This window comes from Hyla sarda, chromosome 9 (genome assembly GCF_029499605.1).
Source record: "Hyla sarda isolate aHylSar1 chromosome 9, aHylSar1.hap1, whole genome shotgun sequence".
NCBI lineage: Eukaryota > Metazoa > Chordata > Amphibia > Anura > Hylidae > Hyla > Hyla sarda.
Genome location: NC_079197.1, coordinates 51,449,417 through 51,464,482, shown reverse-complemented (window position 1 = coordinate 51,464,482; position 15,066 = coordinate 51,449,417). Strand labels below are relative to the sequence as shown.

General features: G+C 38.8%; 1 protein-coding gene across 1 annotated transcript in view; it reads left to right on the top strand.

Moving 5' to 3' along the window:
- Positions 1-14,401, top strand: part of AR (androgen receptor) — a 673,169-nt gene extending 658,768 nt beyond the window's left edge. Inside the window, exons 7-8 of the mRNA XM_056538313.1 lie at positions 433-590; positions 4,233-14,401. Of these exons, the coding sequence (XP_056394288.1) occupies positions 433-590; positions 4,233-4,388 (314 nt within the window). The 3' untranslated portion in view covers positions 4,389-14,401. The remainder of the gene's footprint in view (positions 1-432; positions 591-4,232) is intronic.
- The last annotated feature ends 665 nt before the right edge of the window (positions 14,402-15,066 follow it).

Below are 15,066 nucleotides of genomic sequence, written 5' to 3'. Positions count from 1 at the left end.
ATCCCCTATCCAAAGGATAGGGGATAAGATGACTGACCGCTGGGGTCCCGCCGTTGGACCCCCGCAAGCTTGCATTCGGCACCCACCTCTTTGAGCTGCACGCCGCGCTGTCAGCTCACAAACTGGCGGGTGCCGACCACGGGGCCGGAGTATCGTGACATCACGACTCCGACCCTGTGTGACATCACGTCCTGTCCCTGCTATGCAAGTCTATGGGAGGGGGTGTAAGATGTCTTAGGGCCAGAGTACCCCTTGAAATAAAGAGGAACATCGCCCAAACTGAGGCACGGACCTGTGAATGGTAAAAATCGTTGTCATCAGCATAACCCACACTACAAGCCTATACTAATAGGTTAGTGTGGATGATGCTGATGACAGATTCCCTTTAAGTCACTTACAGTACAATACTGAATATATGTCTTTCATCCTTAGTTCCCGTAGAAGGTCTGAAGGATCAGAAGTGCTTTGACGAACTACGGATGAACTACATCAAAGAGCTGGATCGTGTCATCTCCTGCAAGAGAAGCAACCCAGCATCCAGTTCACGAAGATTTTTTCAGCTCACCAAACTTCTGGATTCTGTGCAACCGGTGAGAATGTTATTTCTCCGAACTGAAAACTGTGTCTTCAAAGCTTATAGGTTGCTTCTCAGATTACATATAAGTAGTGTATGAATATATTTGTTAACTACTAGCTAGCAATTTGATTTTACCTCGATTGGCAGACATGGAGAACTGCAGTATTCTAAAGCCACTGCCATGGTAACCTGTATGATGCAAGCCTTGTGTTAAGTATACAATTTCTGCAATAGTAAGTCATGAGCAATTCAGAATTTATAGGAACACATTGCCCATCTCAAGTGTACAGAGTCTGGGGCACTTCTGGCATATGGTGTCTTGTTGAAATTTGTCTTCATCCTTCTTATCATAGCAATCACTCATTTAGCATGCCACTTCCATGACCTTCTCTGCAGTCTCATTTAGCTCTTTAAAATGATTTTCAGTCTGAGTCATAGGGTAGTTCCTGGTTCATGTAACCTTAACGGATTTTCTAAATCTAAACTTGGAGATGCCAAGGGCAGTATTATTATTTATATAAGGCATGATAATACAAAAGGAATATCCTTGCTGCCTTGAGTTGCCCACAAGCATTAGATATGTGGCTGTTGATCCTTCTAAATATACAGTCATATTCATTGAAGATCCCATGTGTATGGGGTTGCCTTGCTGTAACTTGACAGCAGATGTCGGAGTTTACAAGGATCTGATATTTTGGATTAAAATATGCTCTATAACTTCTAGTGCCATGTGGTAAGAAACTACTATAGGTGTTTGATAGCCCACGTTTTTGAAATACAGTTCCCGTATGCGTTTTCTATGTGAAAACCGTATGGAACCGTATAGAAAACCGTATGCATTGACTCTCCATTGAAAACTGCTTTGCACCCTGTACGGTTTTGTCAGTTTTTTTTCCCATACCCAAAACCGTAGTCTACCACGATTTTTGGTCGGGGTGATAAACTGTATTAAACCGTATACGTTTTTTTTTAACATGGGAGTCAATGGGAACCGTACAGAACCGTATGTGCAAAGTTAAAAACGTATACATTTTTTCTTAAAAAACAGATGCAACCGGACATCATTTTTCAAACCGTATACGGTTTTTAACTGAATACGGGTTGAAATTTGTACACACGTTTTGATACAGTTTAGTCAGGTTTTGAGGAATCCGTTTTTCATGCAAAAACATGGTGTGAATGCACCCTAACCTAACCTAACCTAACAACCTAACCTATGTGGACATGTATGGGGCTCACTCTTATGTATAAGATATGCAAAACACATACTCTACAGTGCCACCTACTTGAGAAAGCTTCCATTCAAATCAATGACCAACCCTAAAAGAGCCCCCATTTATACTATGGAAATTTCCCACAGAATTTCCATGAGCAGGGGTGTAACTATAGGGGGTGCAGAGGTAACAATCGTACCAGGGCCCTGGTGCCTAAGGGGGTACAAAGGCACCTCTGCCCCATTAGAAAACACATAAATGACATACAGTAGACACGGGGTCCTGTTACAGATTTTGCATCGGGGCCCTGAAGCTACAAGTTACCCTTTTGTCCATGTAGAAACCTTGAACATGTTCAATCTTCCAGTAGAATGTGCCAGAGAAGTAACGTCTGCCAATGGAAGGAGCTTATGCCACATTAAGCAGCAATTCTGGACACTGTGCATCTACTTCCTCACTAAGTTTCCCAAGTTTGAACAACCCTTAAAGGGGTTATCCAGCAATAGCAAAACAAGGCTAATTTCTCCCAAAAGCAGCACAAAACCTGTTCTCAGATTGTGTGTGGTATTACAACTCCATTCAGACAGGTGTGCTGCTGTTTTATGAAAAAATCAGCTCTGTATATCCAATCCCATTTTACTCCTTTAAAACCTGATTGGAGATTATAAACCAAGCCAGAATCTCTTCCAGAAGGGAAGTTAATGTGGACATTCTAGTCTGGCATATAATCCCCAGTCATGTTTTAAGGCTCCTTAAACGCCAAAGATTATGGGACATTTATCAATGGTGGTATAGGTGAATGATTTTTCTGCACCTGTTTTTGTGTGGTAGTAATGTCTATGTGCACCAAATTTAAAATATGGAGCTTATGCACATTTTTTTTTTAACCTGTTGGGCAAAACTGCAACTTTTTCAAAATGCCACAGCCAGTTTTGTAAGCCAGATCTGGGCTGGGTGTAGGTTTGTAGTGTAATTGAGTGTAATTTTTTTTTTTTTTTTTTTTTTGAAGCACTTAATATATCAGCAACCACTGCAAGGTGAAAAAGCAAAGGAGTGTACATAAGTCATTAGTCAAAATCACTTCAGCAAAAAGCTGCACACAATTTACACAACATAAACATTTCTGTGACTTTTCTTGACAAAAAAAGGCTCTAAATTCCTGCCAATTGATTTAAAGATAAGCTATCATGGCATTTTTTTCCCTGGAAATAAGCAACTTTGCTTACTTTTTTCCCATGAAGCACTGCATGGTTTGTACGAATCCATAGGCCAGTTTGGCGTAACTCCCTTTGTCTCATAATATGAGCTATGAAATAACTTCCCTTTCAATGGGCGGTCATATAGTCTACTATAACTACTTTTTCTATTTCTACTTTTCTGCGTAGTATTTTCAATTACCCTATAACCAGTCATTGCATCTACCCTGGATCTTGCCCTTCTAACATTTTTTGGTTTATTACCAAAATGTGTGTAATAAACCTAGAGCAAGAACACTTTCCCCATGCTCAAAAAATTATATTTATGTTCATGTAATGTTCATAATCATCCCTAAAGTGCTCGCTGTAAATGAATATTTACCACATGTAAATGTATAATATGGTATATTAAATGTGTATTAAATAGTACGGGGATGGAAATGCTATTTTGTAAAACACGTTTAAGGGATTTTTGATATTTTTTTCTATAAATTAGTTTGTATAATAATTAATAAAAAAAAGGTAGCTTTGTAAAAATAAGCCTTGTTTCTGTTGTGCACTGGATTCCAGCTATCTGTATGCAGCCAGCAGCATAAACAATGTCAGTCATAATTCTGCTTGTGTTTACATCTTAAACTTGATTTACTCTGAAAAAAAAAATAAAAAATTCCTTCCCTTTAAGGCCAAGTTCATTTTATTGTTACCTTGTGGTTTTTCCAATGCATTTCTGTGCGCTGGACAAACCCCCCCCCCCCCCCCCCCCACAGATTTTAGACATTACAATAGGAATGAGAGTTCTAAAAAAACATTTTTTTGGACCCTTCTGAAAAAACAATCATGTTGTGTTGTTTATGGAAAAAACACAGCACTAAACTGCATATAAAGACCACAGTTGCTATTTTCAGCAGAATTTATTCGATAAACATTCCATAAAGTGAATAAATGAGTCAAAACAGATGTAGGTCTATAAATCTGGGATTCAGGAAAGCAATGCACGTCTCGTTTCAGAAACTGCAAGCCAGCATATTGCATTTCCTGGTTTTTTTTTTGCAGTGCATTAGGTGTTGCTCTTAGTAAACATTTAGACATCTGTAAGATAGATGGTTGCTGTTATCTACTGTTTTATAATACATACTGTTGGTTTCTAAATGTTACCTTCAGATTCTATAATATATTGAACTTTTTGTGCTTTATTCATACATATTTACCTTTTCTTTTTTTTTTTTTCATGTTTTTTTTATTCAGATTGCACGCGAGTTGCACCAGTTTACATTTGACCTCTTTGTGAAGGCACAGATGGTGAGCGTGGATTTCCCTGAAATGATGTCTGAAATAATTTCTGTTCAAGTTCCCAAGATTCTGTCCGGCAGAGTCAAGCCCCTTTACTTCCATAATTCATGAGAAGCCCCTCTGGGCCAATTCTCTCCCCCCTGCAGTGTGCCTTAAGGGTCACCATGTACAGATATGCAAAATGGACTATACCTGCAGCCTTCATCATGTCATGCCATGCAGGCGTGACTTCTTCATCCATTTTTGTGTTCAGGACAGTTGTCATGTAAACAACCTTCTGAGATGTGTGCCACGTCACTGACTCACAGACTACTGGATGACTGATCCAAGGACAGTTTTGATTTTATTACCAGACTATAGAGGTTTTGTGTGTTTTGGAATGTAGACTGGTAATTTCTGAGGAAAATGGGAATCACAAGTTTAGTTCTGTGCATAAGTTCTTTGTCAGCTTACACATCGGTATATACTCTAAAAACAAGCAGTGCAGGGGAGTGGTAAAACCCAGATTTTATATACAGAAAGGTACACTAAAAGCACTTATTCTCCTGGCTGCAAGCTCTGGGCAAAATGGCAAGCAGTTCTTTATTCTTGCCTATTTTCTTTGATAGATTCAGTGCTGATTAAGCACTCTTGTTTTCCAGCCAGGAGATGTCGGGGCTACATCAAAAGCCAAAGGGATGATTGAGCACTTCAGCCTGTGCTGAAACAACACCTCTGATACATGACTCTTTGATTGAGAATCGCAGCTGTACTTATAATACAGGGTTCTGTACTGACTCTGATTGTGGAAGGGATAAGGAGGACTGGAAACTTTCAGATAAATACACAGAAATTCTTGAGGAATAAGGTCACTTACAGCGCCTCTAAAGGAGCATGGTTTGGTCCACACGTGCAGGTTTTCTCTTCTCAATCAATTCCCTTCCTTCTGTATCGTCTAGAACCATATCCTAAAGACCAAGACAGTAAAGCTAAATATTAAGGCTTTTTTTTTTCTACCACAAGCTCCATGTAACATGCTCCTCTTGCATTTTTCATATATTTACTTCATCATACATTTTAGTAAGCATGTATATATCTGGAATCTATCCAGTAAATGCACAGTTTATATACATTACATAACAACAAATGTTTCACTATAAGAATTGTAGATATTTACAATCATTTTACGCTGTTTTTTTCTAGTATTCTGAATGGACATAGATGCTTCATTTTCTGTAAAATCCCACCAAATATCTAATTAGTCACCCATTTCTGCTTCTTAAAAAAGAGTACCATCAGTTTACATGTGATTGTTCTCTAACTCATCCTAAAATGAGCCCATTTATGGGGCCTATAGCATGACCTTATACTAAAAGGCCAATGAAAGAAAAGAAATCAAAGCTGGTCTAAAGGAAAACATGTTATCCAACAGTTCACAATTATATAGAGAATGCCGCTTATAAATGACTACAATCACCACTAGCTTTGTGATATCAAATCGATACTTATAAATAACAGGCCATAAATATATTTCAATATACATATTTTTGCCAATAACCTAAGATACAATAAATACATCTGCAAGTTATGCTGTAGCCTCATGACTTGTGGATTCTTTATCCCTGCTTATTGTCAGACTGTGGCATGCAATACATCCCTGTAGATCAGTGATCCCCAACCTATGGCTCTCCAGCTGTTGCAAAATTACAAACCTCTCTTTCCAGTGAGAAGGGAAGGATCATGTTAATAAACACATGTATCTATCTAGTTGTCTCACAAAGTAACTGGAATCCAAAGAAATACAAAAGGGTTTGCTCTCACAATCAGTATAATCCTGATCTAATAGCTTTACCCTAGTCATAAGCCAGGCATCACTTGTCTATGGGCATTATAAATATGAATGTATGTCTGTAATTGATATAAACCACAATGGAAGAGATAAATAAAACTGTGTGAACCAACATTCTGGTCCAATTTGAACCCCCCCCCCCCCCCCCCAAAAAAAAATAAATAAATAAATAAATAAAATGAATTGGCATATTTGACTTTGACCACAAGTTTTAGACATTTGTGCACCTTGCTCGACAAGAGGTGTAGCTGAAGTGGGTGTGGCCTAGATATGTTGTGTACCAAAAATTCCCCCAAGTTTAATAGCTGGTGTAAATTTACACCAGACAGTCTAAAGATGTGCCAGATTTATAAAACAGCCTGAGCCACTGGGATAAATCTGCCACTAGACTAGACTAGACAGATTGTCTAGTCCAAGTTTACACTAAGATTTAGACAGTTTTATTTATCTCCCTCAGTGTCTGTTTTTCTCTAAAATTACATTTCTGAGAACCTCCAGAAACATTTGCATACAATGTATGAATGGTCTCAGCAGCCCATCTTGTTGTTGCTGACTTTATGTTCAGCTTTCCTTTAATCCCATTGAGGATGGGTGTCAGTAAGGGAATACGTTGATCCTTTATTGAAGAAAAAACATAAGTAGTGCCTTTATACCCAACTGTTCCCTAATGTACATCTTATCCTCAATACTGAAAAGACATGAATACTACTAAATCTAACTCTATATTTGTTACGTCCCGCCTCTTAACAATGAATGCAGTGATATATTTTAAGAATACATAAGTTTTTTATTTACTAGACGTATAGCACTATTGGGTGGTTTGGACCAGACATAACCACCAAAGTACGAGAGCTCTGAATTTCTCCCTATACAAGCAAGTTTGCACTATAGTAAATAATATTTTATTAGGCATTTCCTGGCTGTTTAGAGCCGCACAAAATATATATACATATATATTTTTTATTTTTGTATGGATTGAATTTTGCTTTACAAAGGGACATACTGAATGATGAGCACTTTACGTTTATTTGTTTTTCATTAATGATTTTATACATAAAACACTATAAACTGGGGTGTTATCCATAGATACATCAATAGAGAGGGCTTCATTTGCCATTCATTTAAATAGGGATTAAGCCTTCTCTTCCATGTCACTTAGCTTGCTTAGGATGACATTTTGCCCAATGAGAATAGACATAATAGGTCATTGTTGAGAAAGAAGAGATAAGATAAAAAGCAATTTGAGCAAGCACAGTGATGTCTGTGGTAGGTGTAAGCTATTCCTTCAACAGAGCCATTCATAGGTCAGTGAATTGGGTAGAAAGAGCCCACTCATTGTCATATGTCTTCTCATTCCGTATTAAACACAGACTGACCTATATTACACTGTGGCCTGTATGGCAATTTTAATATGGAGGGAGCTGACCTCTAATATATCAAGCTACTATACCATAGAGTAAATTAATTAATCTAGCGAGGGGAGGGTGTTTTCTTGTTTTTAACTTTTGAAATATTTTTTTTTCCGATTTATAAGCAACTTCAGGTGGTTTTGACAACAATGCCACCTACTGTGCGAAGCTCTGGAGTTCTCTCTATAGGAGGCAGGTTTCTCTATATGAACTCAGGGTTCAGAGTAAAGTACCATAGGTGGCCTTTTTGCAAAAACACCTGCAAAAAAGGGCATTTAGTTTGTCAACAGCTAACCTATTCATACTTCAATATATGATAAGGGCAAGGGGATCTAGGCCTTATGTACATACAATACCTTGCACTATATGTACCAAAACTAGTCCAAATAAAGGTACTTTAGCCTTCTAATATGAAAACCATGTATATTTAGGGTATTGAAATTCCAGCATTAGTGTATGTTTATTGAATATAACCAAACAGTGACCATTGTAATAATAGCAAAATAATTATCTTGCCCAATATTTTATATTTTATTGTAAAATCAGTTGTATTTTGGGGTTGTTAACCTCTTTATTTTGGAAGGGGGAACTAGTATTTTCACCAATGCCACCAGCAGTTTGACAAATCCTTTTCTCTGCCCATTGATATTTTTTTCCATTAGGAAGGGCAGAGCAGTGTGCTGGAGGCTAAATGATGGCACACATATCTGCGGCTCTTTAGTAAGCTGAATGTCTCACTAAATGGTTCTTCTGTTGGGCTATGTATTTCGGAGATATTCTTATTTTTCGACACATTACTCAAAATACCTCTGGAATACAGCTTTAACAACTTTTTGCTTAGAATCTGACAGGAAAAAACTCTGTACAGTAAAGTCCCATGGACATCTATAGATGATCTATTTTGGCTCCATACATCACAGAGCCTTAATGCTGCCCTGCACACGAAGCCTTAGGGTATGAATAAAAGGGCACAAAATGGTCTGTGTTAGACGTGGAAAACCTGACAATTTTGCTTTGAAGACAGCGCAGTTCAATTGCCTAAAACTCTGCCTTTGACTTCAGGGGGAGCGTAGTAAACACACTGAAAAGAAGTGACATTGAAAGTCAATGGGAGCATTGAAGTCAGGGTCCCCCCCCCCCCCCCCGTCCCCCCCGATACCTATTTTTTGCCTGTGTAAATGTACCCTTAAGAAACTGGACACCTTTTGTGTCTTGCCATAATGGACATTGCACTATTCCTAGATGATTTCTTAAAAGTTTTACTCAAATGAACAAGCCATAGAATTGTAACAAACCATATAAATCACTTATCCATATCATTAGTGTTGAAAAAAATTATTTCATGTAAGGCTAGGCTCACATTTAAAAATGACTGTCCCTTTGTGATATGTGTCAAAAAACTAGACAATTGTTATGCTGAGGTATACTATGTTGTACCCCTCACTTTGGATGGAAGAAAGTCCTTAGTGACTACATGTGGCACATTTGTGAGTGTATACACACACAGCCACAGACAGCTTTTAAGTGCCACAAGAAACTGTACAGACCCGAAATATAGTCACTATTAAGCTACGTTCAGTCCAGTAAAATCAATAGTTCCAGTATATCAGATACTCTAGCATAATGATTGCTGGTTTATCGACATATGCCACAAGCACAGATATGAACATAGCCTTAGACAAGTGTATGCTTAGTTCTCCCTTATGTTGCGCAGACATGACATAGAGGACATATGTAATGTAGACATGACATAGATTGTGGTGTCCAACCTGTGGCCCTCTAGCTGTTGCAAAACTTCAACTTCCAGCACGCTTGGACAGTCGGCGGGCATGGTTGAGTTGTAGTTTTGAACCAGCTAGAGGGCCTCAGGTAAGACAGCACAGTCTATGTCTACACAAGGTATATGTGTCCTACAATATTCTGTTTATTACATGGTATATGGATATCCCTGAAGAAGAATATTTTACGTTTTCTATGCAGTTGTACAGGTATATCAGCATGAATAATCTGGGTCGGGTGGGTTCTGTTTTAACTACACATAGTATACATATCTAACACCAAAATAGAATATTATTGAGTCACTCTGACCTCTTTGAAAAGATGTTTCCACAACAGTAAGCTAGTATTTCTCGAGCATATTGTAAATATCATAAGGGTGAATTCAGCACCTAATGGCTGCCTAGCTGCAAACACGTAATGATGTAAAATGACTGCATTCAACAATGCATTTACGACAGCCTGGAGGAGTCACGGTCTGCCACCTCTGTGGTAGTATGTCAGCCGCATAATAAAAAAACACTGAGACCTACAAAGTATAAAATGAAACCACTTACTGCTTACATCTTTATTTAATATATGAGTCTCTGCATTTGCATTGCAGCCAGAGCTAGAAGCCGTCCCTGAAAAGAATATGTATTATTCCTAATCCCTGCTGGGTAATATGGAGAAAATGGAAATGAAGAAGTAAAACTAAGGAAGAGCCTGAGTGGAACGGAACTTGCAATCCTGTGGATTCTGCAAATGCCATCCACCTACCCAGCTTCTAGCCATGTGCTGTGCAGGGGTTAAGTGTCGCCTTTGTAGCTTTGCTTAGGGAAATAAAAGAAAGCCGCTCAGTGCCAAATAACTATCTAAGGTGTAAATATGTATACATAATGCATTTATATCATTTATCTGCAAGATGCTAGCAGCTACAACATAATATATCACCTACCTGCTAGCAGCTTGCCGAAGAATTGTCTCTTACCTATTGCTTACAGCAGCTCTGGGTAACTTGTTATGTCTGGCTATATTCAAGTATATTGCACGATACCTACCTGTGTCACATAGTATAAATTGCCTTTTAACTACCTGATATTTTCTCTTAAGATGTTTTAATGGGGACTTTTGAAACTACCTATGTTATGTATATTCCTACTTGAGATACTAAAGCAGAGGCATTATACTTGGTTGTCAGGTAAACTAAATCCTGTAATGAAGTAGTTGAGGCCAGCAGGAGGTAAGATAAGGTTATGTTCAGATGCTACGGATTTGCTGTGAATCAGCTGCAGATCAGTTGCAGATAATGGCCCTCATTTACTATTGCAAACCGACATGTTTTGTCAGGTTGTACGCCCGAAATTCCGTGTGCGCCAGAATCTGTGACAGATTTTGTGTCAGAATTGGAAAAAACCCGACTATCTCTCCATTTTACTCAGAAAACCTGGGAGTGGCCGCAGTGAAAATGGGTGTTCCCCCCCACATTTTCACAAAAATCCTACATATTTACTAAGGTTTCCACAGAAAATGTGGTGAATTTGAGCTAAGGAAAACTCTACAGATCAGAACATGTGTAAAAAAAAGCAAAGTGTAGGGAAAGTGGAAAATGTAGGGAAACCTTAGTAAAAAATTGTAGGGACATAAAACCCACAAAGAAACCTTCTTAATAAATCAGGGCCAATGTGTAGTGTGTCTGCACCAAAACAAATCAATGTATTTAAAATCAGCTGCAGATCTGATACAGATCAGTTGCAGAAAATCTTCATTAGACCTGCAGTGTGTGAACATACACTAAGGGCTCGTTCAGGTGGATTTGATAGCAAACTGTAAGCTTTAGTGAACTCCAAGAGCACTCCACCGCAGTGGAACATCTTCCGCGGACAGGCACAGAGAGTCTTCCGCCATTCAAACTGGCAACTGGAAACACTGCGAGTTTGCTATCAAATCCGCCTGTCTGAACGAGCCTTTTGACTAGGGACACGCCTTGCACATATGCTGCCAATTTCTGCAGCAGAAAGCGAGCCAAAGGCAGAAGTGGATCCAGTTGTAAGGGGAAATTTAAAAGTGTTAAGTTAGGTTTAAACTATAGAAATTCTTTCTGGAAATCATCTTAAATTACAATAGGGGAATGGTTACAGATAGAGGTCTTTCCACAATACCTCCAATTATATATATTAATCGGTATCAGTAAAAATTATACTTTTGTCATACTTTGGCCTAATGGGTGTTTTTTACATATAAGTATTTTGGAAATCATCTTGGATATTTCGGCCCAAAATTCCTGTGCCACAGAATCCCATTTCTGTCAGTGGGATTCCGCTGCACAGTGCACGCTACAGAATTTCAGCAGTTGATGTTCCAGAAATTACGCCACCAAAAGAATAAACTTGTTCATTCTTTAGTTGGAATCCACTCCCCATCTATGGGGACGGCAATGTCCGCACTGATTCAGTCGGTGCTGGCCACATTCCGGAAAATCCACCTGGACAAAATCCAACTGGAGATTCTAAGTGTGAACCAGCCTTATACTTTCCCCTTCCACTTCTGCCTTTGGCCATGTTTACACACTACTCGGAAATGTGCTGTCTCATAGGTGGCAATGCATTTCCGAGCGGAAATCACAGAAAAATCACGAATTATGGAACCGGGATTTCTACGTCAGAAACATCTGCCTAAGAAATTCCGCCATGTGCATAGTGCAGTGGAATCCCATTGAAATTCACATGGAGGGACATTTATCATTAGGTGTCTATTGTAGACACAGATCTACCCCTTTACACTGCTTGTCTAATTTACACTCTTACTCTAAATTTACAAAAGTTGCACACGTCCTTTGATAAATTGTGCGCAAATATAGAAACGCCCCCCTTGCTCTACAGTGCACTCCTTCTCTACCTCACACTTCTCAGAGCAGTGGTATTTTCCCATGGTACACTGCTCACATAGCTAGAAGTGCCGGAGCAGCAGTGTGTGCCGAACAAAACTCTGCACAATAGTAAAATCTGAAATCTTTAGAAAGTACATAGAATGTCTGGGTTTAAAAAAATATGTTATTTTGCTAAACAATCTGTCTCCTTACCTCTATATCAGTTTTACCAACCAGAATGCCTCCAAGTGTTGCAAAACTTGGCATACTGGGAGTTGCAGTTTTGCAACAGCTGGAGGCAACCTGGTTGGTAAACACTGTGTACATGTACCAGAGCTGAGTGTGTGATCATGTACATGTGGCAGAAACTAGTGTGCGGCATGTGTATTGAGCAGAGCTGAATGCGTCATTATGTGTATGCATGACCACGCACACAATCAGCTTTGCTGCATACACACAATCACACACTCAGCTCTGCTGCATACACATGATCACACACTCAGCTCTGCTGCATACACATGATCACGCACTTAACTCTGCTGCATACACATGATCACGCCCTTAACTCTGCTGCATACACCCAATAACACACTCAGCTCTGCTGCATACACGTAGTCACACACTTAGCTCTGCTCCATATACACAATCACACACTAAGCTCTGCTGCATACACATGATCACACACTCAGCTCTGCTGCATACACCCAATCACACATTCATCTCTGCTGCATACACACAATCACACACTCAGCTCTGCTGCATTTACATAGTCACACACTCAGCTCTGCTGCATACACACAATCACACACTCAGCTCTGCTGCATACACATGATCACAAAAATACATAGACCTAACAGCTGTACCTCCTTCTCCCTCCCTGCATATACAGTGGTATTCTTAGTTGTAAGATCACCATGATTACAGTCTACACAGGTGCAATCTCCTGCACTCATCAAAAAAAGCTGGAGTTTGAATTTTACACAGATCTACAGTCTGTAGGGACCAGAGTCTAATTTAAATATGTATTACATATTGCTGGACTTATTCTTATAACAATTTGTGTCCTCCTTGATGGTGTATATTTGCGCAAATAAAATCAGGACTTGTGCAAAATTTGTGCGTGTAAAGAGAAAAGACGCAGTTGATAAATCAATGTCCACCATATAATCAGCTCTACCGTACACCATGATTTAGAACTTGCAGATTTCTATCAAAAATTGCGCAAAAAAACATGCAAAAAATGTTATTGCACAAAAATGATTGCGCAATATACACAGTGAAAACGGTGTATATATAATGATAAATTCCCCACATGGACTTTATTTGCTGAGGATTTAAAGCTGCAGATTTTATTATTGCCCTACCAGCAGTTTATTTGCTGTTATAGATGGGCAAATTGAATTGGACAAAGTCGAATTTGTTCCGAATTTCATGAAAAATTCGACTCGGACCGAATCTGAATTTCGACTCGATTCTAAATAACTAATTTGTTCATTAGCGATCCAAAAAAGGGATAGAGATACCTTTTTTATTAAAATTTCGTAGGGTACCATAAAAAAATAAATAAAAAGATACAGTAGTGATGGAATTTTTATTAATTTTTAAACACGGATCAATTTGTGTGGGCGGGCAGGGAACTAAAATTGTAGCTGACAATAATAAAAATGTAGAAATGGGCCATTTAAATGTAAAATAATATATTTTTTAATATTAATTTTGTTAAACTTTTTATTACTAATGTATTTTAAAAATGTGCTTAATACAGTGTGTGTGTTTTTAACTTTTTTTTTTCTTTACTACTCCCAGCATGGAACTGACTGTCCCATGATGGGAGTAGTAGTACCTGCACTAATAGACAGATCGCCCGGGTATTACTCCTTACACCCGATTTGATCGTCCTGTATAATGTATAGATGCGGGTGGCTTTCTCCTGCGCTCGTATCTCTGCAATAGATAGGATCTGTCCTTAACTGCAGGTACTATTGCTCCCAACATGGAGAACACTGCTCCATGCTGGGAGCTGTAGTACCTGCATTAATAGACAGATTGCAACAGGTTTCACTTCTGACACCTGTTGAGATCTGTCTATTAATGTAGGTACTACAGCTCCCAGCATGGAGCAGAGTGTGCTCCATGTTGGTAGCAGTAGTACCTGCCGGTAAGGAAAGATCACAGTGGGTGTCGCTCCTGACACCCAATGTGATTGTCCTATATAATGTATAGATGCGGCCGTCCGGCCTCTCTTCTCTGGTCCCACTGTAGTATGGTCTATAGTATATGCTTTATATATACCTATTAATCATATTTCCCGCAGAGAGCTGTGATTGGCGAGATGGTTCTAGCCAATCACAACTGTCTGCAGGAAATATGAATAATACGTAAATATACAGCATATACTACAACCATACTACAGTGGGACCAGAGAAGAGCGGCCGGCCGCCCACATCTATACATTATACAGGACAATTGCATCGGGTGTCAGTAGTGACACCCGGGAAGATCTGTCTATTAGTACAGGTACTACTACTCCCATCATGGAACAGTCTGTTCCATGCTGGGAGTAGTAGTACTACCTAAAAAAAATGTTAGAAAGTGAAACACAAACACACTTTATTAAACATATTATTAAAATCCAGAGCACCTTACAGTATTATTCACTATTATAGCCCGGAAATAGCCATTTTTAATATCGATTCGCTGAGAATTTATTCGGATCAAATCAAATTTTTCACAAATTCGTTCAATTTAAAATCTGCATCTTATTCTGTATATTATTCACACGTGGCACATTTGTTAGAGAAATTTCTGCAATTGTCCTATTCCTAGATATCCCCATTCAGATGAATGGAACTGATTTTCAGTGATGGAAATGTCTGCAACATATCGGGCCTGTGTGTACTCACCCTGAGAGATGAAAAAAAAAAAAAA